The sequence below is a fragment of the Megalopta genalis genome, chromosome 7, assembly GCF_051020955.1.
Source record: "Megalopta genalis isolate 19385.01 chromosome 7, iyMegGena1_principal, whole genome shotgun sequence".
Classification (NCBI taxonomy): domain Eukaryota; kingdom Metazoa; phylum Arthropoda; class Insecta; order Hymenoptera; family Halictidae; genus Megalopta; species Megalopta genalis.
Genome location: NC_135019.1, coordinates 4002275 through 4029125, shown reverse-complemented (window position 1 = coordinate 4029125; position 26851 = coordinate 4002275). Strand labels below are relative to the sequence as shown.

At 41.3% G+C, this 26851-nt stretch overlaps 1 protein-coding gene and 1 long non-coding RNA gene across 5 annotated transcripts in view; one reads left to right on the top strand and one right to left on the bottom strand.

The window, feature by feature from the left end:
- cmpy (crimpy) overlaps window positions 1-26851 on the top strand; it is a 350040-nt gene that overhangs the window by 59736 nt on the left and 263453 nt on the right. For all 4 annotated transcript variants that reach the window (XM_033485565.2, XM_076523852.1, XM_076523853.1 and 1 more), the window contains one exon: window positions 12064-12150. In XM_033485565.2, coding sequence (XP_033341456.2) covers window positions 12064-12150 — 87 coding nt within the window. The remainder of the gene's footprint in view (window positions 1-12063; window positions 12151-26851) is intronic.
- On the bottom strand, window positions 1053-1855 carry LOC117229228 (uncharacterized). The gene is made up of 3 exons (XR_004492493.2): window positions 1703-1855; window positions 1386-1536; window positions 1053-1331 (listed from the first exon to the last, which is right to left on the bottom strand). It is a non-coding gene; the product is annotated as an uncharacterized LOC117229228 (long non-coding RNA).

Genomic DNA, 26851 nt, shown 5'->3' with positions numbered 1-26851 from the left:
TCCCGTTGTCATTTTCCCGGTTATTATAACTTCATGGGAGGCTGGGAACGGTTGCAGTTTATCGCCGAGTCAAATATTTCCGTTGGATTTATTTAATTGACCGGTGGAAAACGATCAAAATCGAAATCGAAATTCAGCCAGGGGGCGGGCCGTCCGTTTCCGGTCAGCGGAAATCGCGATAGCGGAATAGAAAAACTACAATGCTGCGTTCTGCGTTCATGCGGGGAGAATAGAAGCAGCGGTGAAAGTACGCCAATGGTGGAAATTATGAGACGCCTAGGATATTATTAGGAAAGTGAAGAACTTGAGTATGAAACTTATAGTGGACAATGTTATAAGACGCTATTTATAAAAATAAAGTATGTAAAAAAGTAATTTAAATTAGTAAAAATAAAGTGTAGAAAATTGACACTAGAACTACCGTGACTACTAAACGTGACTCGCGTATATTGTTGTATGAAAACGACAAGATTGGATTTATTTAAACTTCCTCCACGATTTTTATTATAATATGTGCTTCAATAAAAAAAAAAGTTCAGATAAAAATTTCTAACGAAAATATTTTTATGGTATCATGAATTGTAAAAGAATAATATCAGAGACCAGTCATTTTTTCTGATTTGATGATCCTAGTGTTAACAATTAAGAAAAAATTATAATTAATCTGCTTTCAAATATTATGTAAAAAAATTTAAAAAATGTATGACTCAACTTCCAATTCAGTTTTTTATTATATTTTTATGGTATCAGGAATTGTAGAAGAACAAATTCAGAGACCAGTCATTCTTTCTGATTTGATAATTCTAGTGTTAACAATTAAGAAAAAATTATAATTAATCTGCTTTCAAATATTATGTAAAAAAATTTTAAAAATGCATGACTCAACTTCCAATTCAGTTTTTTATTATATTTTTATGGTATCAGGAATTGTAGAACAAATTCAGAGACCAGTCATTTTTTCTGATTTGATGATACTAGTGTTAACGATTAAGAAAAAATTATAATTAATCTGCTTTCAAATATTATGTAAAAAAATTTAAAAAATGCACGACTCAACTTCCAATTCAGTTTATTATTATATTTGTATGGTATCAGGAGAAATGCAAAAGAAAGAAGTCAGAAACCAGTCACTTTGACTGATTCGGTGGTCCTGGTCTTGCATAACTTTTTATCTACTTGCGATCCAAGTCTGTCCATGTCGTCGAAATCGCTTCTTTTAAATCCTCCACATTTTTATATCGCTTGCGTCCTTCGTACATTTTCCAACGAAGTCGACCCCGTACATTTTCGATAATATTCGGGCCCGGAAGTCCATGCCGGCCGATGTAAAACTGCAATATTTCGTGCTTGAAAATATGTAGTTCTGTAATTTCAGCTGTGCATACCTTTATTTTCCGTTAAATTTTTTCCAACGCGGATGATCGCGAGCAACGTTCGGTCGACGGTGCTTGGTCTTTATAAATACATAGTGCTTTGTAATTTTCTCCAGGCAGAATTGTGCTATTTCGGTTTAAGCGAAACGGTTGTCGTTACTTTCTGCAAAATCGATGAAAATGTCGCTTGGAAGTAGACTATTTTTCGCTTCACGCGAAAAGCATCTTAACGGAGGTATTGTATCAAGTTCCTCTGTACTGATAATTCCCTAGGTGTCTTGTTTTGTCCACCAGCGTAGAAAGCGACTGTAAACGCGGAACTTACTTACCGTTGTAATCGGTGACAGTTTTGTCAAGTTCAAAGGCGCGGTATTTTCTATTGTGTCTTCTCTTTTATTCTGTCTTCTCTTCTCTTGTTTCTTTCGTTCTTTTAATTTGCTACTTGCGCGACATTATTTTGCACTATTGTGACACAGGGACTTGTTCCTGTTGGTCAAATAAATATTATTATTATATTATATTATGTTATATTATATTACATTATATTATATTATATTATATTATATTATATTATATTATATTATATTATATTATATTATATTATATTATATTATATTATATTATATTATATTATATTATATTATATTATATTATATTATATTATATTATATTATATTATATTATATTATACTATATTATACTATACTATATTATACTATATTATATTGTACTATATTATATTGTACTATATTATATTGTACTATATTATATTATACTATATTATATTATATTATATTATATTATATTATATTATATTATATCATATTATATTATATTATATCATATTATATTATATTATATTATATCATATTATATTATATTATATTATATTATATTATATTATATTATATTATATTATATTATACTATACTATATTATACTATATTATATTGTACTATATTATATTGTACTATATTATATTATACTATATTATATTATATTATATTATATTATTATTATTATAATTATTATTATTATTATATTACTATATTTTCCAAGGACGCATCGGTTATCGAACAAATCGGAAATAACGGTATCCCGGTATCCGCGAAACGAATAATCGTGCTCTTTTCGTCTAGTTAAACTTCCGGCCGTTCCGCCTCGGCGTAGAAATGCCCGCCGTTGTAGGTACAACCTGTAACGAAGTTGTTAGCGAGCGAGTAACGAAATTAGTTACCACCAGCGGCGCGGAAAGTCCAATTCGATCCCCCGGAAGAAGTTTAATCGTGTACGTTCTTGAAAGGTGGCAGCCAGAGGGATTGTTCCGTTGCGGAGTTAAACGCGCGACTAAAATCTCCCCAACGTCTTCGTTGAACGATGGAACAAAGATAGCCTCGCTCCACGGGCTCGGGCAATCTCGACCGCGGCTCTCGCGGATCCGTCGAGAACTTTCGACTCGAAACGAAACCTTTATTTTCAACGATGATCGCCCTGCCCGTTCTTCCCGAGATATTACCACCACGAACGCACTCGTACGCCGCGCGTGTACTTTCCTTTATTACGTCGCATATTGCGTGGATATTTTCTTGGCGCGATCGCGATTCCTATCCCCCCCCCCCCCTCCCCTCCCGTCCGCCCCGAAACGTTGACCCGGCGGTACGCGCGCGAACTTCTGGCACAATGGCGCCCACGCGGGGTGCTCGCGGGGTCTTTGCAGCGAGTGACGTTTATTGATAGTAGCGTACGAATATCTATATAAATTGTCTGCAATATTTACTATGTATAGTATATATACTTATTGTGGACGCTACGCTTTTTTCTTGCTTCTCTTCTTAGTTTGTATTATATTTATATATATTATATTTTTTACATGCATTTATTATACGTATCATACTTTTTATATGTATATATTATATACATTCTATTTATATATATATTTTTTTATTATATATATATATATATATATATATATATATATATATATATATATATTATATATTATTAATATATATATTATAATTATAATATAATATAATATATTATAATATTTTTACTACATTATATTATATTCTTTATTATCATATATTTTTATATTATATTTGATATATTAATTGTTATTTGATGTATTAAACGTTATATAATTATAATACAAAGTAAGTAGAAAAGTAAGAAAAAAGTGTAGCGTCCACACAATAAGTACATATATACTAGAAATACAAGTAAAAGAAAATCTTAATAAAAAGACATGAAATTTAAGAATCGAATACATGTATGTATGTGTATACACATACATATATGTATACATACATTCGATTTTTCTATTGTACCCGCACGACAGCTAGAATCAAATCTCATTCTTTCTATTTCATCCATCGCGTCAAAGGATCTTTTTTACACGTTTACACGAACGAACAAACGAATGAAACAAATCACAATACAATATAATTAACACAACCTAAGCACGAGAGGCATGCCTATCCTAAACATTGCGGTCCACCGGACGCTGCGCGCGCGGGGCCCCGCCGGATTAAACGTCGATGCGACCGTCGCGGAACATTCGTTGAAGCAAAATTATTCGTTTCGTCGAGTAGAAGAACCTGCTGCATTCGTCGGATATTTCTTGGCGGTGCGCGGCGCTCCGCTTCGCGCGTGTAGCGCGCCGCGCGATATAATGGAACTGCGGATAGACGGATGATGCATCGGGTTGGTAAACACGTTCGCGTGAAATATCGTAACGCGAAAAATGTAATAAGACGCGGGTAGCTGATCCAAAGCCGACACCGGAAGGAGTTCGGTTTCCAGCCAGTTTCCAGTTTTACGGACGAGCCGCGCGCGATCCGCCCGTATAACCGGCCGAATTCGTAGGAAGAACGGCCACGAATATTTCCGGCGAGCGCGGGGGAATCAGCCGCGTTAACCTTTTAGGCACGACGCGCCACTATAGTGGCTTCCGCGGATGTCATCTCTCTGGACGACGCGCCACTATAGTGGCTTGCTCTAGTAGCTCACTCGCTCATCGTTTGAACCAAATAATCGTCTTCATATGCACTGTTTCACACTTCTTTTGTCTTCGCATCGATTTACAACAGTCCACAGGGTGTCCCAAAAATGTCTCGCAATCCGGAAATGGCGGGTTCCTCGGATCGTTTGAAGCAACTTCTTCCTTTACAAAAATGTTCTCCGAGGCGCCGTTAACGAGTTATTAACGAAAAACAGTGACCAATAAGAATCGAGTACGGCTGACGCGAGGCGGCCCAGCCAACCAGCGCGCGAAGCCCAATTCCGCTCACTGGCTCGGTCGCCTCGCGCCAGCTGAGCTCGCCTCTCATTGGTCACTGTTTCTCGTTAATAACTCGTTAACGGTGCCTCGGAGAAAATTTTTGTAAAGGAAAAAGTTGCTTCAAATGGCCCGAGGAACCCTCCACTTTCGGATTGCGAGACATTTTTGGGACACCCTGTATATACAGTATCAGACTCTGTACAGTACACATCAGACTCTGCCGCGCCCAGAGAAATAGCCTCGCGCAGAATTCAGCCGTACCTAAAAGGTTAATTGCCGCGGCTCTTGCCGGAGAACTTAACGAACGCTTCTTCCCGCGCACCCGCGCGTTATTACAGTTATTAGAGGCTGGATATTCATGCTCGCGCGCGCGCGCACGCTTTCGCAACGTACACAGCGATCTAGCGATTTCGGCCCTCGAGTTCGACGGTTAGATCGACTTTGTAACAACTTTAGTTTCGGTTTATATTAGCCTATTGCTTCGGTTTCATTTCCTCCGCTGGTTCGCCGGTGCCGGCTAGAGCTGCGTTTCCACGCGGAAACTAACTTGGAAACTAATCGATGCATAGATTGCCTACACACGCTACACGTCCGTTTAACGAGGCCCGTGTGTCGGCGCCGCGCATTGTCTTCGTTGCGCCGGTCGCTCGGATTGTCCGTTTAAACGCGCGCAAAGTCAATCTCTTTTTTCTTGCCTTTCGATTACGCTGCTCGAGAAAGTGAAACGTTAACAATGAATTAATTTTATCTATTCGTTGTGTATTTCTATGTATACGGGGAGAAAGAGCTATTTTTATAAAATACAGTGCAATAATTAATGTTGATACAGAGTTAACGCGGAATCGGCGAGTCAACAGTTAGGTAAACAGTTAGGTGAAAAGAATTCGTTTCGATAAAAATGTAAATTCATTTCGAATCTTATAATATTCACTGAAAACTATTTTCTCCCGTTGTTGTCGTTTTTTAAGTATCCTGTAAAAAGGACCAATCGCGTTAAACCTGGACGAGTAGAGATCAATTTGGCAAGTGGATTTGGAAGTGAGATATGGAGTTCTAATAAGGGAAACGACCTTCTAAAATGTTCCAATTATGAAAGTAATGTTCGGAGATCGGAATTGAAACCGGCAGAACTGAGAATACTAAGTCGCGATTCTTCGGGACTCGCGACTTGTTTTTAGAGAAACTTCAGGCAGTCAGCGTAAAAAGGCAGCGGCCAGCATACCGGTGCACATTAATATGAATACATAGATAGTAATTCTGAAATAAAAACGACGACTTAATTTGTTTATTTCCAATTTTTTGCCATAATTCGGAGGCAATTCGGAGGCCACGTGTCACGATTCGAAGGCAATTTAGAGATCAAAGTGACACGATTCGAAGGCAATTCGGAGGCCACATTGACTCGATTCGAAGGCAATACGGAGATCATAGGGACACGATTCGAAGGCAATTCAGAGGCTACATAACTCGATTCGAAGGCAATTCGGTCGCATGACACAATTCGAAGGCAATTCGGAGGCCACATGTCTCGATTCGAAGGCAATTCGATCGGATGGCACAATTCAAAGGCAATTCGGAGGCCACATGACTCGATTCGAAGGCAATTCGGAGATCATAGTGACACGATTCGAAGACAATTCAGAGGCTACATAACTCGATTCGAAGGCAATTCGGTCGCATGACACAATTCGAAAGCAATTTGAAGACCACATGACACGATTCGAAGGCAATTCGGGGGGCACATGCCTAGATTCGAAGGCAATTCGGTTGCATGACACAATTCGAAGGCAATTCGAAGGTCGCATAACACGATTCGAAGGCAATTTGAAGACCACATGACACGATCCGAAGGCAATTCCGAGGCAACATGCCTCGATTCGAAGGCAATTCGATCGCATGGCACAATTCGAAGGCAATTCGGTGTCCACATGCCTCGATTCGAAGACAATTCGGAGACCCAAACTGACCATTTCGTCTCGTCTTCCGGGAAATCGCGTCGCATGCCACATCACACGCAATAAATTACATAAGCGTAATCCCAGCACAGGAAAATTCACAGCCACCTGAAATTTCGCGTTTCCGGTCGAAATTACTGTATTCTCAAATTATTGGACGCCAGTTTCGATAGAATCGCCAGTTTCGAGCTACAGTAAATTGGACACACTAAAACGGGCTGTTTGGAAAGAGGAGATACGATCATTCGAGACTCGCGGCTCGTTATTCTAGTCGCCGATTGTCAGCGACCGGACCGTTCGAAAATCGAGACAACCTAGCCAAACGATGCCATCGTCCGATTTTGCTGAACCCTGTTCCTTAGGGATTCTATCCGAGAATCGGGGACTTGGAAGCTTGTTGTCGCAACGCGGGAATCCCCCCTTTTTTTAGGGGAAAATAGGTTCCCATCGTGTTGGACAGCAAAAGCAACCCCGAGAAACAGTTGCCGAGATTGGTTATTCGATGGAGACCCGATCGGAATCGACCACCACATCCGCGCGAACCAGCAAAAACAGCCTCGGCAAGAATGCTACGGATTTCTTGCACCCTCAGGAATCGTTTAGGCCCCTTCTAATTTTCCCGTTCCGTTGTAGTTTCTCGATTCTTGGTGATAGTCTCTCGCTTTCGACTCTCGTCTCTCGTCGCCCTCGCTTTTCGTCGCTCTCATCGCTCTTATTACTCGTCTCTTATTTCTCGTCTCTCGTTTTTCTTGTCTCTTGTCTCTCTTGTGCCTTTCTTGCCTCTCTTATCTCTCTTCTCTCTCGAATCTCGTCACTCTCGTTTCCCGTCTCTTATTTCTCGTCTCCCGTTTCTCTTGTCCCTCGTCACTCTTGTGTCTCTTGTCTCTCTTGTGTCTCTTGTCTCTCTTGTGTCTCTTGTCTCTCTTGTTTCTCTCGTCTTCCTTGTCTCCCTCGTTTTTCTCGTTTCTCGTCTCTCGTTTCTCTTGTCTCTCGTCTCTCTTGTCTCTCGTTGATCTTGTCTTTTATTTCTCGCCTCTCTTATCTCTTGTCTCTTTTGTCTCTCGTCTCTCTTGCCTCTCGTCTCTTTTGCCTCTCCTTTCGTCTTCTTTCTCCTGTCTCTCGTTTTGTCTTGCTCCTCTTGACTCTCTTCTCTCTTATATCTCGTCTCTCTTGTTTCTATTGTCTCTCGTCCCTCTTATCTTACGCCCTTCTTGTTTCTCGCCTCTTCTGTCTCTCTTGTCTCTCGTCCCTCATATCTCTCGTCTCTCTTGTCTTTTGACTGTCTTATCTCTTGTCTCTTTTGTCTCTCGTCTCTCTTGCCTTACTTTTCTCTCTCTTGCCTCAATTGCCTTTCGTCTCTCTTGCCTCTCTTGTCTCTCGTCTCTCTTGCTTCTTGTCTCTTTTGTCTCTCGTCTCTTTTATCTCTCATTCTCTTGACTGTCATCTCTCTTGTCTCTCGTCTCTCTTGACTGTCATCTCTCTTGTCTCTCGTCTCTCTTGTCTCTCGTCTCTCTTACCTTACGTCTCCCGCGCCCCCCTCGTCTCCCTCGTCCCCCTCACCTCTATCATCTCCTTAATCTCTCTCTCACACTATTTCTCTCTCTCTCTCTCTCTCTCTCTCTCACCTCGGATCTAGTCGCATAGAATCGCAGTTCGACTCGACAGCGCGCACCACGATGCAGCAAGGTACGACGACCGCGGGATCGCCGTCTATTTCTGAGACACTGTGTTCGACGCGCACGAGTAATTGGGGCGATAACTCGATAATTGGCCGATTACGCGAACGCGTTTCGTCGATCGAGGCGATTCAGTTCGGTTAATCACTTTCGAGGTGCCTGCACACGCCTTCTATCCGCGTCAGCAAGCTCTTTTCTCTCCCGTTAGCCGCGAACCTGACCCGTTCCACGACGTCGATATCGGCCGTGACGCGCAGCGCCGCGCCGCGACGATGATATCGCGCAAAACGCACGGCTCGATCGAAGCTCGCAATCGGATCGGAAAGCAGTCGCGTGTTCGCAAATATTAACGGCAAATACCGCGACGGTTGTCCGAGGAAGATTATCCGTAGGATTCCGTGGCCGCCACTTCCGGATACCCCGCGCAGTTTGTTTAGGATTCCCGTGGACGTTGCGTAAAATTTACTTGCCGTATTAGCCGTCCGGCAATCCGTTCGAGTATTTACGCAATGACCGTCCGCGGCGGATGATGAAATATCGAGTTGCTTAAGTACGAGCAGATTCGTAATCTACGCATGATCCCCGGCTGTTCGTTAATTGCGAGCTACGAGCCACCGTTTACAGTAATGTCTCCCTAACTGACGCTCGGATTCTGCGCTATTGGGATCATGGCTTGGATTATTTCTCAAATGAATATGATATTAATTCTTTTTCTTGAAAGTTTTATTTTTACTTTTATTTGAGAGAAGATATATGTACGAAATGACCGAGCGACCAAATTCAACTGAGAGACCGGTGACTGAAAGTCGCCTGCTTATACACCCTTTTTTGGTGCGGTTTTCTCCACCAATCAAAGACGGTCATTCATCGCGTTTTATATTGTATACGCGATACTAGGATCACTAACAGTCAGAGCGCGATGTGCTCGAACGACACCGGCGATGATATATCGCGGTATCTATAATACAGGATGTCCTAAAAATGTCTCGCAATCCAGAAACGGCGGGTTCCTCGGATCATTTGAAGCAACTTCTTCCTTTACAAAATTTTTCTCCGGGGCACCGTTAACGAGTTATTAACGAAAAACAGTGACCAATAAGAATCGAGCACGGCTGACGCGAGGCGGCCCGGCCAACCAGCGCGTGAAGCCCAGTTCCGCTCATTGGCTCGGTCGCCTCGCGCCAGCCGAGCTCGCCTCTCATTGGTCACTGTTTTTCGTTGATAACTCGTTAACGGTGCCTCGGAGAAAATTTTTGTAAAGGAAAAAGTTGCTTCAATTGATCTGAGGAACCCGTCACTTTCGGATTGCGAGACATTTTTGGGACACTCTGTATACAGTTTACATCACCATCAGTGCGCGCTGACGGAACCGGCGGAAATGTAAACTGATATTTTCGAATCTCAGTCCTAAGTAAATTATAGATTAATTTTTGTGTCCGAGGCTCTCTCTCTAAAGTTTCTTTTTCAATATGCACAATAATGGACAATTTGGGAAGAGAGGATACGTTTGTCCGGGCGCTGCACCTAGTTTTCAGAATTGTTGACAATCGGTAACTATAAAAATGAGTCTCGCAAGGCTCGAATAATGGTATCTCCTCTTTCCAAATTGTGCAGTTTTGTGGGACAATCCGGCCGCGCTGTGTGCAATTAATATTTTTAATTATAATTATATATGAAAATTATTTATGAAATTATTTTATATTATTTATGGAAAAGAGGAAGTCGTGGAGAGTCGTCCATTCCGCTTTTATCATTTTATTTTATAATCGCATCTTTGCATTCTGAATAATCGTAAATTGAACAATTAATTATACATTGTATAACAATAATCTGTCATTTTGTTGGATTCCGCGAACCTAGCGCTGACCCGACGAGCCGGTAATTAAATTTCGTGAGAATGCAATTATTTTTATTGTAACATAGTTGATCTTGTATAAAACAAAAACGTCTCGTTAATTTTCGAATCGCGAACGCTTGCTAACGAAGCACAACATACACATTACACGTGTTCGTATCGTATTGTAGTTTGTATAACATGCCGTTTTTATACATACAGTTGCCCACAAAATTGATCGTACACCTTTTGAAACGCGATAACTTTTTTAAAACTGGAATAAGTGATTTTTCTAGAATTTTTTCTTATTAGGCGATGGCTAAAATGCCTTCTTTAAGTTTTGTTATTATTTGGGATAACAAAAAAGAAAAAGAAAATAAAATAACTTTCGTTTTTCAACTTTTTCATTCGAGCCTATAACGGAAATTCAAAAAACGCCTCTCGTAGATCTCGATAACTTATATACGCGCTGAAAATACCGAGATCTGCCAAAGGCATTTTAAAAATGTTTGTTATAGGCTCGGATAAAAAATATGAGATTTTTTTATTATCTTTTGTCACCCCCAAGTAAGCAAATTAAGCAAAATTAACCATTTGCACTCGAGTGGTGACTCTGAGGCACCGCTAAAATTTGCTACATCGCGTTCTAAGATAATTTTTACATTATCAAAGTTTAGATTTAAAACAATTGTTAAAAGTGTAACCGTTGCGTAAGTCGCAAGATTCAATTTCGCATGTGTAAAATGCACTTTGCCGTATAAAATGAAAATACAATAAGTCGAAAAAATTATTTCAGATTTACAGTTAAAACAGCTTCGAGTGCAAAGGGTTAAGCAAATGCATTTCAGTCATCGTCCAATAGACCAGTCCCTCTGTCATCTAAACAAAAATTCAAGCCACCTAGTCCAGTTCTAAAAAGGTAATCGCGTTTTAAAAGGCGCACGCTCGATTTTGCGAGTAACTGTACATAACAATCGATACGGCGTCGTTAATTCGACGATTAAAACCGCTCGCTGTAGCAGCGTCCGTCCGTTCTAGGACGCTCGACTGTATTTTATAGTAGGTCGAATTTTCGATGTACTTGCGCGTCCGGTGGAAAATAATTCGACCAAATTTTGCATGGGACCAACCGCGTCGCGCAGATATGCGCGGAGCGCGCGCCGAACAGCGTGAAAAATGAGGATTAACCTTTTAGGTACGGCTGAATTCTGCGCGAGGCTATTTCTCTGGACGGCAGAGTCTGATGTGTACCGTACAGAGTCTGATACTGTATATACAGAGTGTCCCAAAAATGTCTCGCAATCTGAAAGTGGCGAGTTCCTTAGGCCATTTGAAGCAACTTTTTCCTTTACAAAAATGTTCTCCGAGGCACCGTTAACGAGTTATCAACGAAAAACAGTGACCAATGAGAGGCGAGCTCGGCTGGCGCGAGGCGATCGAGCCAATGAGCGGAACTGGGCTTCGCACGCGGTTGGCTGGGCCGCCTCGCGTCAGCCGTACTCGATTTTTATTGGTCACTGTTTTTCGTTAATAACTCGTTAACGGTGCCTCGGAGAACATTTCTGTAAAGGAAGAAGTTGCTTCAAATGATCCGAGGAACCCGCCATTTCCGGATTGCGAGACATTTTTGGGACACCCTGTGGACTGTTGTAAATCGATGCGAAGACAAAAGAAGTGTGAAACAATGCATTTGAAGACGATTATTTGGTTCATACGATGAGCGAGTGAGCTACTAGAGCAAGCCACTATAGTGGCGCGTCGTCCAGAGAGATGACATCCGCGAAAGCCACTATAGTGGCGTGTCGTTCTGAAAGATGACATCCGCGGAAGCGACTATAGTGGCGCGTCGTGCCTAAAAGGTTAATTGGTTCGCTCGGAGCGGCGCGCCTCGTCTTCCGTCCGACGACGATGGTCCAAGGCTGACGCTGATCAACTTCTGTTTCAGATGACCTCTTTAATTCCGGAGACACGGTGGCGGACGACGACGACGCCGACGCCGACGCCGACGCCGACGAAGCCGGCGACGCCGAAGGTGAGTCACTTTCAGTCGATTTCCAAAGTTTCCAGGAGAGTTTTAATTGAGTGTGTTTAGTATTCATCGACGATCGAGTTTGAGGGATTAAAGTGAAATTACGCGAGCACGCTTGCATTTCGTTAACGAACTACGGGATGTACCTTTCGCCTCGTTCGGACTTTTACAGGGAAACAGCCGGCGAACTGCTATCTGCCTTCCGTTCCTCGAAACTTCCCCGCGATTTCCGCGAAGGAGAGCGCGACCGCTCTCCTTGTCATTTTCCGCTTTTATCAACGTCGGCGCGAACGCGGCCGCTCGATCGACTCGCGATCGACTCGCGTCGACCCGCGAAATCTCGCGATCCCGAGTCCCGCGAAAATCGAGCGTCCACGTTCGACTTCGGTCCTCGAAGACCGAATCGTCCGACAGGAAATCTCGGAGGCTCTGGAACTTTCCGAGCCGACGGAAAAAAAGCTCGGCTACCGTCGGTCGCGAGTCAAGTTTCGATAACGCTGTTTCGGTATTAAAGCGCGCGAGCGAATCCCCCGAGCAAATCATTTGAACGGCGGAAGCCACTTCCGTTTTTAAATAACGTTTTAAATATCGTTCCGCTCGCGTAAAGGAAAAAATATCGGCGTTGCGGGGAACGCGGCCTGGAAAGGTTCAATTTGCGCCGGCCGGGCCGGCGTACGTTTCATGCGGCAAAAATACGCGATTTATTCCGCGCGTCGATTCCCATTCGTTCTTGTTCCGCCGCGTTTCGACGCGGACAGCCGATTTTCAATATGTTCTGTAACCCGGCGTCCTCGTTAGGCTCATGGTTATCATCGCCGCGGTAATAAATTGAAATTCGCCCCGGAATCTCGTTTCCAATTTAAGGCCGGCGCGCGGCGCGGAACTTTTCCTTTTTTTCTTCTCTCTGTTTCTCTCGCTTTCTCTGTCCCTCTGTTTCTCTCTCCCTATTTCTCTCTCTCTCTACCACTCTGTTTCTCTCTCTCTATTTCTCTCTCTCCCTCTCCCTATTTCTCCCCCCTCTCCCTTTCTCTCTTTCCATTTCTCTCTCGCCTTCTCTCTTTCTCTCTCGGTTCTCTGCTCTCTCTCTCTCTCTCTTTCTCTCTTGATTCTCTGCTCTCTCTCTCATTCTTTCTTGACTCTGCTCTCTCTGTCTCTCTCTCTGTCGATCCTCTGCTCTCTCTCTCTCTCTCTCTCTCTCTCTATCTCTCGATTCTCTGCTCTCTCTTTTAATCTCTTTATTCTCTCCTCTCTCTCTCGATTCTCTACTCTCTCTCTTTCTCTCTCCTCTCCCGTTATCTCGATTCTATGCTCTCTCTTTCTCTCTCTCTTTAATTCTCTCTCGATTCTCTGCTGTCTCACTTCCTCTTTCCCTTTAATTCTCTCTCTCTTTCTCTCTGTCTCTCTCTCTCTCTCTCTCTCTTTAAATCCCTCTTCCCTCCTCTCTCTCTTTAATTCTCTCTTCCTTTCTCTCTCTCTTTAATTCTCTCCCTCTCTCTCTTTATTTCTCTCTCTCTTTATTTGTCTCTCTTTAATTCTCTCTCTCTTTCACTCTCTTTAATTGTCTCCCTCTCTTTTTATTTCTCTCTCTATCTCTTTCTCTCTCTCTCTCTCTCTCTCTCTTTGTCGTTCCATTCATTCGTACGTTTTCCGGACATCGATCGACAGTTATTAATATCGGCGATGGAAACGGGTTATTTTTCATCCGCCGGTATTATATCCCATTATATCTTTGATAAACGCGGAAATACGTTCGTACGAGAGCGATCAAAGTTCCCGGGGCGCGATCAAATTATTTTTCATCGGGGAGGAAAGATAATCGCGCGCGCCCGATGAATCGCTGCCGCGCGCGCCATTTTTATCCCGCGGAAATTTCTACGGATTCCAGGCTGACCGGTTAATTAAATGTTTCGGAAATATTTCGGAGATAATCGAAAATATTTGGAAATACTCGAGAACGTTCGTGCCCGGGGGCGAACCGCGCGTGCAGCCGTTGCAGCGTACCCGGTTCCCGAACTATTCGAATTATTCGAAGTATTTGAACTATTTGCGAAGGCCGAGCACGAAACTCCGGGCGCGGTGTAACAGCGTTGTTCCAGTAAATCAGAAAAAAGGAGCCGGGGAGGTTGCGTTCGATCATCGTGAAAGAAGGATTATCCGTGGTGTCTACTTGCTCTCCTTATTGATGAGACATCTGGCGTTCCGCGGGGCACCCATCTGGGACCCTTGCTATTTATATTGTTTACAAATGATCTGCCCCGTAGCCTAAGTCTCGGCCGTACTCTATTATCTGCAGATGGCTATAAAATATATAAATATATAATATAATATAAAATGGCTATAATAATTATTATTATTATATATATAATAATAATAATTATATATATATATATATTATTATTATTATATTTTATATTATTATATATGTATATAAATGGGATATATATATTTATACTATACATATAGTATAGTATATATATGTATATAGTATGTATATATACAATATATACTATAATATATTATATAAATGGTATATATCGTCATGATATATATGCTTTTCACGCATCGTTATACTCGCTCGCATAATCAAATTGTGTTCCACGTTTTCTCTTCTTCGGAGTATTTTTATATTTATATTTTGTTTTTAGTTTCCAGTTTTTATATTCCGTCCATCCTCGCGCGACTGCTGCATTATTATTACTTTCTGTCACTGTGACAAAAAATGTGGTAAAATTTATCCCGGTGACAAATAAAATTATTATTATTATTATTATTATTATTATCATTATTATTATTATTATTATTATCATTAGTCCGCGAATCTTTACGCAAAATAAAAATTGTTTGCATCGTTTGCAGGATACAAAATCTACGTATAGACATTTCTCTCTTCGTTTAATTATTTTATTGCAAACCGATGCAGCGGTATTAATATATAATATAATAATGTATAATATATAACAATAATAATTTTTTATATCTATAATATTATAATATTATACATATAATAGAGAATGTAAGCAATATATAATCAACATATAATATAATATATATAATAATATGATGTTACATATAATAAATTTTTAATAGACAAATAAACAAACAAAGGAGCCCAGCAGATGGCCTGTTAGCGAGAAAAATATCGTACGGATTGAAATAAATTGGCGTAAGGGGCGGGGGGGGGCGTCGGAGTTGCACGAGCTCGAAATCGAATTACTCGGGGGTACGCGGACGAAAAGTATGGCATCGCAAGGGGTGGACTGGGTCAGGTGGGCACCTAGGCACGACACGGCAGTTCGGATCTACGGATCCACGAGGCGCCAGCAACTAATTCAATTTAGTAGGCGCTCGCCTCGCCTCGCCTCTCGGCTCGGCTCTTTCATCGCGAAACGAGAAAGAAAGGGCGACAATGCCGCGTTAAGAACTTCCCTTTTTAGGTGGAGCACGTTAGCTTGGCTCGCCGCGAAAAAGGACCAAAGTTTACGGACGGGGAGACCGAGCAACGAAAGAAATTCCCCGGGATTCCGGGACTCCTAACTTACCTAAATTTTTATCGAATTTCCGCGCTCCGGCGGCCGCACGAAAAAAGAAAAAAATGGCAGACTCGAAGTCCCGATTTCTCGGGAGAACCGGATGAAATCGTTGACGACGCTGATCGATGAACGTAAACGAAAAGACGACGATCCGGACCGCGGATCTCCGTGCAAAATAAAAAGCGTTTTCCGCTCGTTGCGAGAAGCAGAAGTCGGTCAGGGATTTCTATCTCTCTCTCTGTCATAATTTTGATAAGTTCAAAATGCTGCATTGGCATCCTACGATCGTTTTCATTTAACCGCTGTTTCTTATATTATTATAATTCTTATATTATTATATGTTTCTTATATTTTATATTATTATATATATATATATATATATATATATATATATATATATATATATATATATATAATAATATATATTATATATATAATATATATTATATATTATTATTATATTATTATTATTATTATTATTATATTATATATATATATATATTTACATATATATATAATTTATATTATTATAGTATCTTCATTTTATATGACAAAGTGCATTTTATGCATGCGAAATTGAGTCTTGCAGCTTACACGACGGTTACAATTTTAACCATTTTTTCAAATCTAAGCTTTGTTAATGTGAAAATGATCTTAGAACGTGATGTAACAAATTTTAGCGGTGCCTCAAAGCCACCGCTCGAGTGCAAAGGGTTAAATCGCGCTCGTTCGTTTTTCTTATAAACGCATAAAATCTGCGGTTTAATGATTATAAATATTATTATACATTTATAAATATGAAATGGAAACGGTCGAACAGTGGAGCCGGTTACTGCGCGCGGTGACTAATTGCTGTGCCTCTCGCTTCGGTTTTCCGGCACATAAATCACCTTATATTTACGAATAAAAAATATAAGCCCTTTTCATTCTTTCCGTTTCGTCTGTTTTCGAATTAATTTTATATTTATCGAATAATACGTATGAAATACTTTCGTCGAAAAAAAAATATGAACGATACAAAAGAACTCGAAAATTGTGTGTGTCCATTACTGCGCGGCGACCGATATCGCTGGAGACCCTCGCTTCGTTTTCGTGCATATAATTCCCTTTATATTTACCGATAAATATTAAACCCGTTTTATTCTTTTCGTTTCGTTCGGTTTCGAATTAATTGGATATTTATCGAATAACGCGTATGAAATTCTTTCGTTGAAAAAAAAAAGAAATGCGCGATATGAAAGAACACGAAAATTGTACATGTCGTGTTCGATAAACGGAAAAATTAATTATACCGGGAAAACAAAGCGAGAGCGCGCAACGATTGGTCACTGCACGGTAACCGACACCGCAAACCTATGCGCAGTCGGAGAAATTTGCGCCGGTGTTCGCCGGCCTCGCGCCGGGCCAGCGTAACGACTGCGAGAACAAAGGCCAAGGTAGGCAGCAATTAAATGGTTCCGCTCGGTTAGGCACCGAGAGAGATTTCATTTGGCGGAGTAGGTCGAATCGACCGCCGGAAAACACTCGATAAGAACTTTGCTCCCCCGGAGCACGTTGTCGCAGACTCGGGCTCTCGACGTTTCGCGAACCAGCGGTACCCGCACCGCGTGCTGCGCCGTACTGCACAAAACTACACCGTACTACATACGTACAGGGTGTCCCGAAATTATGGGACTCCCGAGAAATCAGGGATTTTGCGAGGTCATTTGAGGTAACTTTTTCCTCGGCGCAAATGCAATCCGCGGCTTCGTTGACAAGTTATTAACAATAAATCAGTGACCAATGAGAGGCGATATGTCTCGGATGTCTCGAAATCTGAAAATAATGGGTTCCCGAGGTTATTTGAAGTAACTTTTTCCTTTACAAAAATGTTCTCCGAGGCATCGTTAACGAGATATTAACGAAAAACGGTGACCAATGAGAGGAGAGCGCTGGCGCGAGGCGAGCGCTCGAAGCCCAGTTCCGCCGATTGGCTCGGCCGCCTAGTGCTGAGTGAGCTCGCCTCTCATTGGTTAGTGTTTTTCGTTAATAACTCGTAAAGGAAGCCGCGGATCGCATTTTCGCTAAGGAAAAAGTTGCTTAGAATGATCTCAGGAATCCCCCACTTCCGCATTGCGAGACATTCTAAATATCTCGTCTCTCATTGGTCACTGTTTTTCCTCAATAACTCGTAAACAAAGCCACGGATTGCATTTTCGCTGAGGAAAAAATTGCTTAAAATTATCTCAGGAACCCCGCACTTCCACATTACGAGACATTCAAGACATCTCGTCTCTCATTGGTCACTGATTTATCGTTAATAGCTCGAAACCGAAGCCGCGGATCGCATTTTCGCTAAGGAAAAAGTTGCTTCAAATGACCTCAGAATCCCCTACTTCCGCATTGCGAGACATTCTAAATATCTCGTCTCTCATTGGTCACTGATTTATCGTTAATATCTCAAAAACGAAGCCGCGGATCGCATTTTCGCTAAGGAAAAAGTTGCTTCAAATGACCTCAGAATCCCCCACTTCCGCATTGCGAGACATTCTAAATATCTCGTCTCTCATTGGTCACTGATTTATCGTTAATATCTCGAAAACGAAGCCGCGTATCGCATTTTCGCTAAGGAAAAAGTTGCTTCAAACGACCGGAAGTACCATAATTTTGGGACACCCGGTATACCGCGCCGCACTGCACCGTGTACTGGCCGTCGTCGTGCCGAGTCAAGAGTCCCACGAATCACGATTCACGAGTCACGAGCCGCGGGTCACGACAACCTACGGACTACTTATCCACCGACAAACGGTTCAACTTTTACCGAAGACTAATCGCGATTCCATCTCGACAGCGCATCGTTCTTTTCCCGATCGCGAGCGCGAACGCGGTTCGTTCGGCTCCGAGAAAGTTCCACGCTACGGCCAGACACGATAAGAATTTGTTCGCGCCTGCGGTATCTATCGGATCGATCCGACGGAATTGGTTCGTCGGTGTTCGACCGCCGGCATCGACTGGACGCGACGGCACGCGACGGATTCGGAATGTTCTCGTTAAACCTCGGATCGCGTTTCGCGCAACGCTTACACACACATATACATATATATGTGTGTGTATGTATGTGTGTACATGCATATTTCATTTTATTGATTTGTATGCGGGAAAAACCCTTTGGTGCTAGGGAACGTGATATGTAGGGTGAAACGGAATACAAATTATATAAATTATACAATTATTAAACGTAAGATTTGTAAAGGTTTGTGAAGATTAGTGAAGCGATTATTACACTGCGAATATTCGTGCAAGATGAAAAGGAAAAGAATGAAGGGAATTGGAAGAAAAATGTATTTATTTTTTCAGTAATTTTGATATTAGTAAATATCGAATAGAGAATAACAAAAGAAAATATTATAGCTTGTAAATGTTAGTATAGCGATTATTAGACTACGGATTTTTATGCAAAATAAAAGCTTTTTAACTGAATTCTAGAATGAGAGAAAAATGTGTATCTTCTTTTAATAATTTGAATAAACCAAATAGAAAATAGCAAAAGAAAATATTATCGCTTATAAAGGTTAGTATAGTGATTATTGGACTGCAAATCTGTTTTACAAAATAAAAGCTTTTCAACTGAATTCTAAAATGAGAGAAAAATGTGTATCTTCTTTTAATAATTTGAATAAACCAAATAGAAAATAGCAAAAGAAAATATTATCGCTTATAAAGGTTAGTATAGTGATTATTGGACTGCAAATCTATTTTACAAAATAAAAGCTTTTCAACTGAATTCTAAAATGAGAGAAAAATGCATATCTTCTTTCAATAATTCTGATAAACCGAGTAGAAAATAGCAAAAGAAAATATTATCGCTTATAAAGTTTAGTATAGTGATTATTGGACTGCAAATCTTCTTTGCAAAATAAAAGCTTTTTAACTCAATTCTAAAATGAAAGAAAAATGTATATCTTCTTTCAGTAATTCTAATAAACCGAATAAAAAATATCAAAAGAAAATATTATCGCTCATAAAGGTTAGTATAGCGATTATTAGACTGCGAATCTTTTTTGCAAAATAAAATCTTTTTAACTCAATTCTAGAATAAAAAGAAAACCCTATATCTTTCAATAATTTTAATAAACCGAATAGAAAGTTAACAATGTTATTAAACTTTTCGAATCTGTTCACCTGCTTTTTCCACTCATTTTTATAATAAATACGTAAAATCCGCAGTCTGGCGATTACCGTAAAATATGTTTGCAACGATAAAATTTCCCACCAGCTAGAGATTGTTCAAATATATCTGTGTTTCCGAGTACGGAGTTAGCACGATCGATCATTCTATTAACACATTTTTATGATTTATATGTATATGTATGTATACACAGATTTATATATGTATATACATATATATATTACAGAAAAGTTGGGTTCGTCGTGTCGCGTTCGCGACAGAGCGTTTATCATTTGTATACGGATATTTCCGACACGTCCCGTCGAACATTTTCGAACTGGATTCGCTACGAACTCTCCCGGTTGGCCGGGAGAATTGTTACGTACGAACATGAAAAAAATTCGTCGCGCACGCGTTGGCGCCGCGTTTCTCGTGGAAATCTGGCCACCCGGAATCAGCGGGTCTCGTTAGTAACCCGGGCCACCGGAAACACAGAATACACGGTCGGAAGACAGAAATTCCGGATCGACGCGATGCGGCGCGGCGCGGCGCGGCGCGATGCGATGCGGAACGGTGCGGCTTCTTTTTCCAGTTTCGAGTTCTTAACAAATACGTGGAAGTCCACGGAATGTCTTCGCGCGTTTACCGACTTCCGGAATGCCTCGAGTTTCTGCAGTCGATAGTAGTTTGGTAGTTCCAGCTCGGTTCTCGCTTTTCACCGGGAAAGAGATAGAGAGAGAGAGAGAGAGAGAGAGAGACCAGCGCCTTGTTTTAAACTGTTTCCACAGTTTTCCCTTCCCTTCTGTCCGTCCCCCTTTCTTTTTCTCTCTCCTTCCTCGTCCCGCTCGCCTCTTCCCGCTTTCCGCTTTTCCCTTTTCTACCGTCTCCCTTCGCTGGCGTAGCCTAGCACCCGTGTAACGCCGATGTCACGGGCTGCGAGTTTCATTTACCTTGGGACAATAACGCGCAGAAATTCCTGGAAAATCGATGGGACTACAACTGGCCGACTCGGTTAACTCGGTGGCCATTGTTCGCAGCCCTTTAGCAAGTCATCGAATTCTTCGTTCTCTTCCGCTTTCCTTCGCGCCCGTTTAGATTTGTGTAATCGTTGAAACACGTCGTGCCGATGTTATCGAAATCGATTATAGCTTGTGATACGAAGCAAATATTGGGAAACGGTCGAAGCAGGGACTATTTGGTTTTATCAGATTCATGGAAATTGATGAGAAATTATGTTCCACGCGATCGTGCAATTAGTTAATCGGACGGACGTTGGGTCGTTTCGTCGCAAGGTATTTAAAACGTCGCCGGATTATTCGATTTTTTAGAATCGACAACTTTTGTTTCGTAAAGTCCGCATCGATACGCTCGTTCGTCGAATCTTTAAACAGTCTAACTGTTCTCAACGTTTCATCGTTTCATATTTTCTTCAAAGCGTTACAGTAAATTCTCCCGAATTGTCCCTCAGCTGGTACACAAAAATGGACAATTTGGGAAGAGGGGATACGATTATTCGAGCCTCGCGGCTCGTTTTTATAGTCACCGATCGTCGACAACTGTAAAAACGAGCCGCGAGGATCAAATAATCGTGTCTCCTCTTCCCGAATTGTCCATTTTTGTTTCCAAGCCGAGCGTCGATTAGGGAGAATTTACTGTACTTGCACGCGTACGCGAACCTTGGTGGGAGAGCACTGCCACGAATGGGACACTTTTATTTAGAACAAGATAACGAAACAGCTGAACGACCTACCTGATTCTAGTTTAAAGGATTTAAACATTCGAGTTTGAGATGCGTTTAAAAAATTTAACTGGAAATCAACCTCCTCGGATTCTCAGCGAATCTCGTCGAAACTTCGGACTCAAATTTCTCTTTATTGTCCAGGATCGAGATACGGTAAATTCTCTCCAATTGTCCCTCGGTTGTACACAAAAATGGGAAATTTGGGAAGAGGAGATGCGAGTATTTGAGCCTCGCGACTCGTTTTTATAGTTGTTGGCAATCGGTAAATGTAAAAACGAGCTACGGGGCTCGAATAATCGTATCTCTTCTTCCTAAATTGTCTATTTTTGTGCGCAATCTGTGCGCGAATTAGGGAGAAATTACCATAATCGTATCTCCTATTCCCAAACTGTCTACTTTTTGTGCGCCATCTGTGCGCGAATTAGGGAGAAATTACGATAACCGTATCTCCTATTCCCAAACTGTCTACTTTTTGTGCGCGATCTGTGCGCGAATTAGGGAGAAATTACGATAACCGTATCTCCTATTCCCAAATTGTCTATTTTTGTGCGCAAACTCTGCGCGAATTAGAGAGAATCTGTATTCGAGTCTCGCGGCTCATTTTTATAGTTACCGATCTATCAACAACAGTAAAAACGAGCCGCAAGGCTCGAATAATCGTATCTCCACTTCCCAAATTGTCCATTTTCATGCGCAAACTCGGCGTAAATTAGGGAGAAATTACTGTAATCGTATCTGCTCTTCCCAGATTATCCATTTTCATGCGCAAACTCGGCGCGAATTAGAGAGATATAACTGTATTCGAGCCTCGCGGCTCATTTTTATAGTTACCGATCTATCAACAACAGTAAAAACGAGCCGCAAGGCTCGAATAATCGTATCTCCTCTCCCCAAATTGTCCATTTTCGTGCGCAAACTCGGCGCGAATTAGGGAGAAATTACTGTAATCGCATCTCCTCTTCCCAAATTGTCTATTTTTGTGCGCAAACTCGGTGCGAATTAGGGAGAAATTACTGTAATCGTATCTCCTCTTCCCAGATTATCCATTTTCGTGCGCAAATTCAGCGCGAATTAGAGAGAAATAACGGTAAATTCTCCCCAATTGTCCCTCGGCTTGTACACAAAAACGTGTACAATTTGGGAAGAGGAGGTATCGAGTCGCAATGCTCGAATAATCGTATCCCCGCTTCCCAAACTGTCCATTTTCGTTTCCAAGCCGAGCATCAATTAGGGAGAATTTGCTGTAATCGGCTGCGCACGGATACCGGTTGCCGGGTGTTTCGCGTGGCTCTTGTTATTAATTTCGGTAATCATTTCTGAAATATGACGGCGACCGGGGCAACTAAAATTCCGTTTTTGGCCGCGTGCGAGCGCGGCGCGCCGCGTTCTCCGGCCGGATGGATTATCGGCTTTCCGCGTTAAGGGCGATTTTTAAACGAATTTCCACCGAGCTCGCAAAGCACGGAGGGCGATATTTATTCCGTCGCGCCGTTGTGTTTTCACTCGCGTCGTTCTCGTAGATATTAAATGTTAATAGAATTCTTCTAGACCACGGGTCGCCAAAGCGTCGACCGCGGTCGACTGGTCAACCGCGTAATTATAGCCTGTCCGATATCATCTATGTTTATTTTTAGATCTAAACTGATTTTTGGCTTTAAATTAATACTTTTCTTACGATCGTTTGGTAGTCCGTTGCCTCTATAATTTAAAAAAAAAAACGGGTCGCACGTAGCGATGAAAAATTTGGCCACCCCTGTTCTAAGCGCCGCTTTGCGGCACAAAGGGACTCGGAAACTTTGGAGCACCAGCTTTTTTCGCACCAGCCGGCAAACATAATTCGCTGCGAGTCGGACGAGTTGGCGCGCATCTGTGCATATAATCTACAATAGAGCAAGTGTATCAATTATCGCGCCTATCGAAGCGGCGACCGAAGTTTTCGACGAATTAAATAGTTCGTTTGAGCTATGTCGCACTTCTTCGAACATTTCAATCGTATGTTGATGTTTTTTATTTAAATACGATTTGTTTTTCATATTTTGAATATACAAAGAACCGCGAAGAATTTAAGGAAATGGACGAGACAGCTTTTGAGCGAGTTACTGTGCCCTCGAGTAGATGAAAATTTATGTATTTTATTTTATATATTTATTATTATATATTTATATTATTATTATTATATTATATTTTATTGAATTATTATATATTGTGATTTATATATATTATAATTCAGACACCGAATTACTTTAAACCAAAGGATATATCTAAGATGTTTATTATGTTTTGAGCAAGTTTTTGAGCGAGTTACTGTGCCCTTAAAAAGCTGAAAAGCCACAGTAAAACAGAAACGAGACATCAAATTACTTCAAATCAAAAGATATATCCAAGATGATTATATATTTTGAGCGAGTTTTTGAGCGAGTTACTGTGCCCTTAAAAAGCTGGAAAGCCACAGTAAAATAGGAACGAGACGTCAAATTACTCCAAATCAAAAAATACATCCAAGAAAAACGCAAACCCTTAAATATCTCGACTTAAAAACAAAATGACTTATGCCACTTTCAAAATAAACGGCTCAATTATAGCGCGCGAACGACAGCGTTTACGTTTTTCCGCGGGACTCGGACAAAATTAGAAACAGATTACCCGTTTTATTAGCCATTTTATCGGCCTTTTTTTCTTTTCATCATTGGCCTTTCGCTATTACCGTTTCTATTACAGGTCGTTCTACTATCCTCTCTATTAAAACTAAAGTGACTTACGCCATTTTCAAAATAAACGGCTCATTTCTATCAATTTAAAAAGTTAGATTCCAACGTTTCGCGGATCTCAAGTAATCAACCCTTCGCAGACGAGTGGCGACTCTAAGGCGCCACTAAACATCGTTACGTCACGTTTGAAAATAATGTTAACGTTATCAAATTTTCTTTACATCGATGAAACTCTTAATAGCGTAAATGTTGCACGAGCTACAAAATTCTATTTCGTATAAAACGGAAACACTGTAGGTCAGAGAAACTGTTTTAAATTTCGAGTTCAAATGGCTCCGACTGCAAAGGGCTAAAACTCGGCTATGAAAATTGCGAATCAAATTTTACTGAAAACATACATTCGACATCTCGTCAACGTTGTTTCTAAATATAAATAAAATTATCGGACGGCCACGGTAATCGGGGAGGGCGACAGAATAATGGACACAGTCGCCGTAGCGGGTATGTATGTATAATTCGCAGCGAGCCGGGCGAGTTGGCGCGCACCTGCACCTATAACCTATAATACATATAATACGACGATGTCTGGGACGCGTTCCCGGAGTCGACTCGGCGATACTTTCACAGGAGTTGGAAAATATACAGCCGGATGACGGCGGGCGGCGGAGCGGCGGCGACGGCGGCGGCGGCGGCGGATGGTCGGATCGCGTATTTCTGTTGGCGCGGACGCCGGTAATCCTCGCGAGACCGAACTCCGGGTCGGCTGTTGGCTCTCGCGCACCTCGGCGTCGCTATAGCATGAATAGATTGTGTCCCGGGTTTCATGGCGACGGCCGTGAAAGGACACAAAGCGGGAAGAAAAGACGGTTCCGGTTGGACGCGGCGAAGTAGAAATTGCGCGGCCGTCTCCTGCGAAAGTTACTTCGCGTTTTCGACGACGGAACAGCGTCGGGAGCGGACAGAGAGAGAGAGAGAGAGAGAGAGAGAGAGAGAGAGAGAGAGGGAGAGAGAAAGGAAAAAAAGGAGAGAGGAGAAACGTCGAAAGAAAATCCGGATGAGAGAGGGAACGGCGAAGCGCCGATAAAAACAAAGTTTGTATCCGCGTGCAAGTTAAATGGGAGGAAGCTTTCTATTAAAAAATCGTTTCGGATTTAAGTGAATTTCGAAAGTTTGCCGAAGTTCGAGCAACGTTGGCGAGCCACGGATCGGTGTACCTTCCTCCGGGCTGGGCTGGATTCGCGGCGAGCTGGCCGGAATCGATTCTCGTTCAGTGTACTTAATTTATTTGTATTTAATTTGTACGTGATTTTCTCTCTCGGAAATGCCAAATTTCGGATTGCTATGAATTTCCCCGGTCCTGCGCCTATGTAATTGATTGCTACGTCGATGCTAAGGGTCGACGGAGTCGGTCGAGCGTGTGACGCGGCACGCGACGCGTATTTCCGGACGACGACAAAAAATGGGTCCGAGTCAGGTAAGAAAAACCGCGGAGCTACAAGATACGTGGTAGGTGCTAGATACGTGACCGTCGAATCGTGCCACGTGGCCTCCGAATTGCCTTCAAATAGCGGCATGTGGCCTCAGAATTGCCTTCGAATCGTGTCACGTGTTCCGAAAGCTGAAAGCATCGTTTAATTTTCCTTTTACAAGCGATGATTGCGCGGTCGAACATTTTTCTTTCTCTTCTTATTTATTAGTTATACTTTTTTTATGTTATTAATAGTAATGTAATATAAGTAATAATAATAATTCTATTTATCTTTTATTTATTGATTTAATATTCTATTGTTATTTAATTTTATTTATTTAATATTGCGTTCTGGTCTTGCTTTTTAGTATGCGAGTTTAATAACATACATATTCTCTATTTATTTTTTATTTATTTATGCGAGTTTAATAATACAGTTAGAAATAATAAAATAATATAATAAATATAAATATAATAATATAATATAATATAATATAAATATAATAATAAAAAATATAAAATATAATATAATAATAAAATAATATAAAAATAATATAAAATAAAATATAATAATATAATAATATAAATATATAGTAATATAATATAATTATATTATATTATATATATTAATATAATTATATTATATTATATATATTAATATAATTATATTATATTACATTAAATAACAATAACAACATCAAATAAATAAATAAAAGACAAATAGAGAATATAAATAACTCGGTCGAATCGTCATTTTTGCGCTGGAACCACACGGCCAGAGCTCGTCGAAACGTTGAAACAGTGGTTCGATTAGTTCCGTCGCGCCACGATCGAATCGCGTACGATTTCGCCACCCATCTTTGTCATCCCCGTCGCTCGTTTTTCGGGTTTACTTCGGTGTTTGGTTCGTCGCCGATTGCCGGTCTGAAAGTCAACGGTGTCGTTATCCAGTGTCCCGCGACCCGCGTCCACGGAAGCAATCTAAAAAGCGCGAACAGAGAGGCGGGCCCCCGTAGCCAGACCTCCCCGGGGAAATTCCAGTGCTTCGTAAAACGACCGGTTGTCCGGGAAAGAGGAATCCGAAGCGCCGTCTTTGAAAAAGTTGGTCCC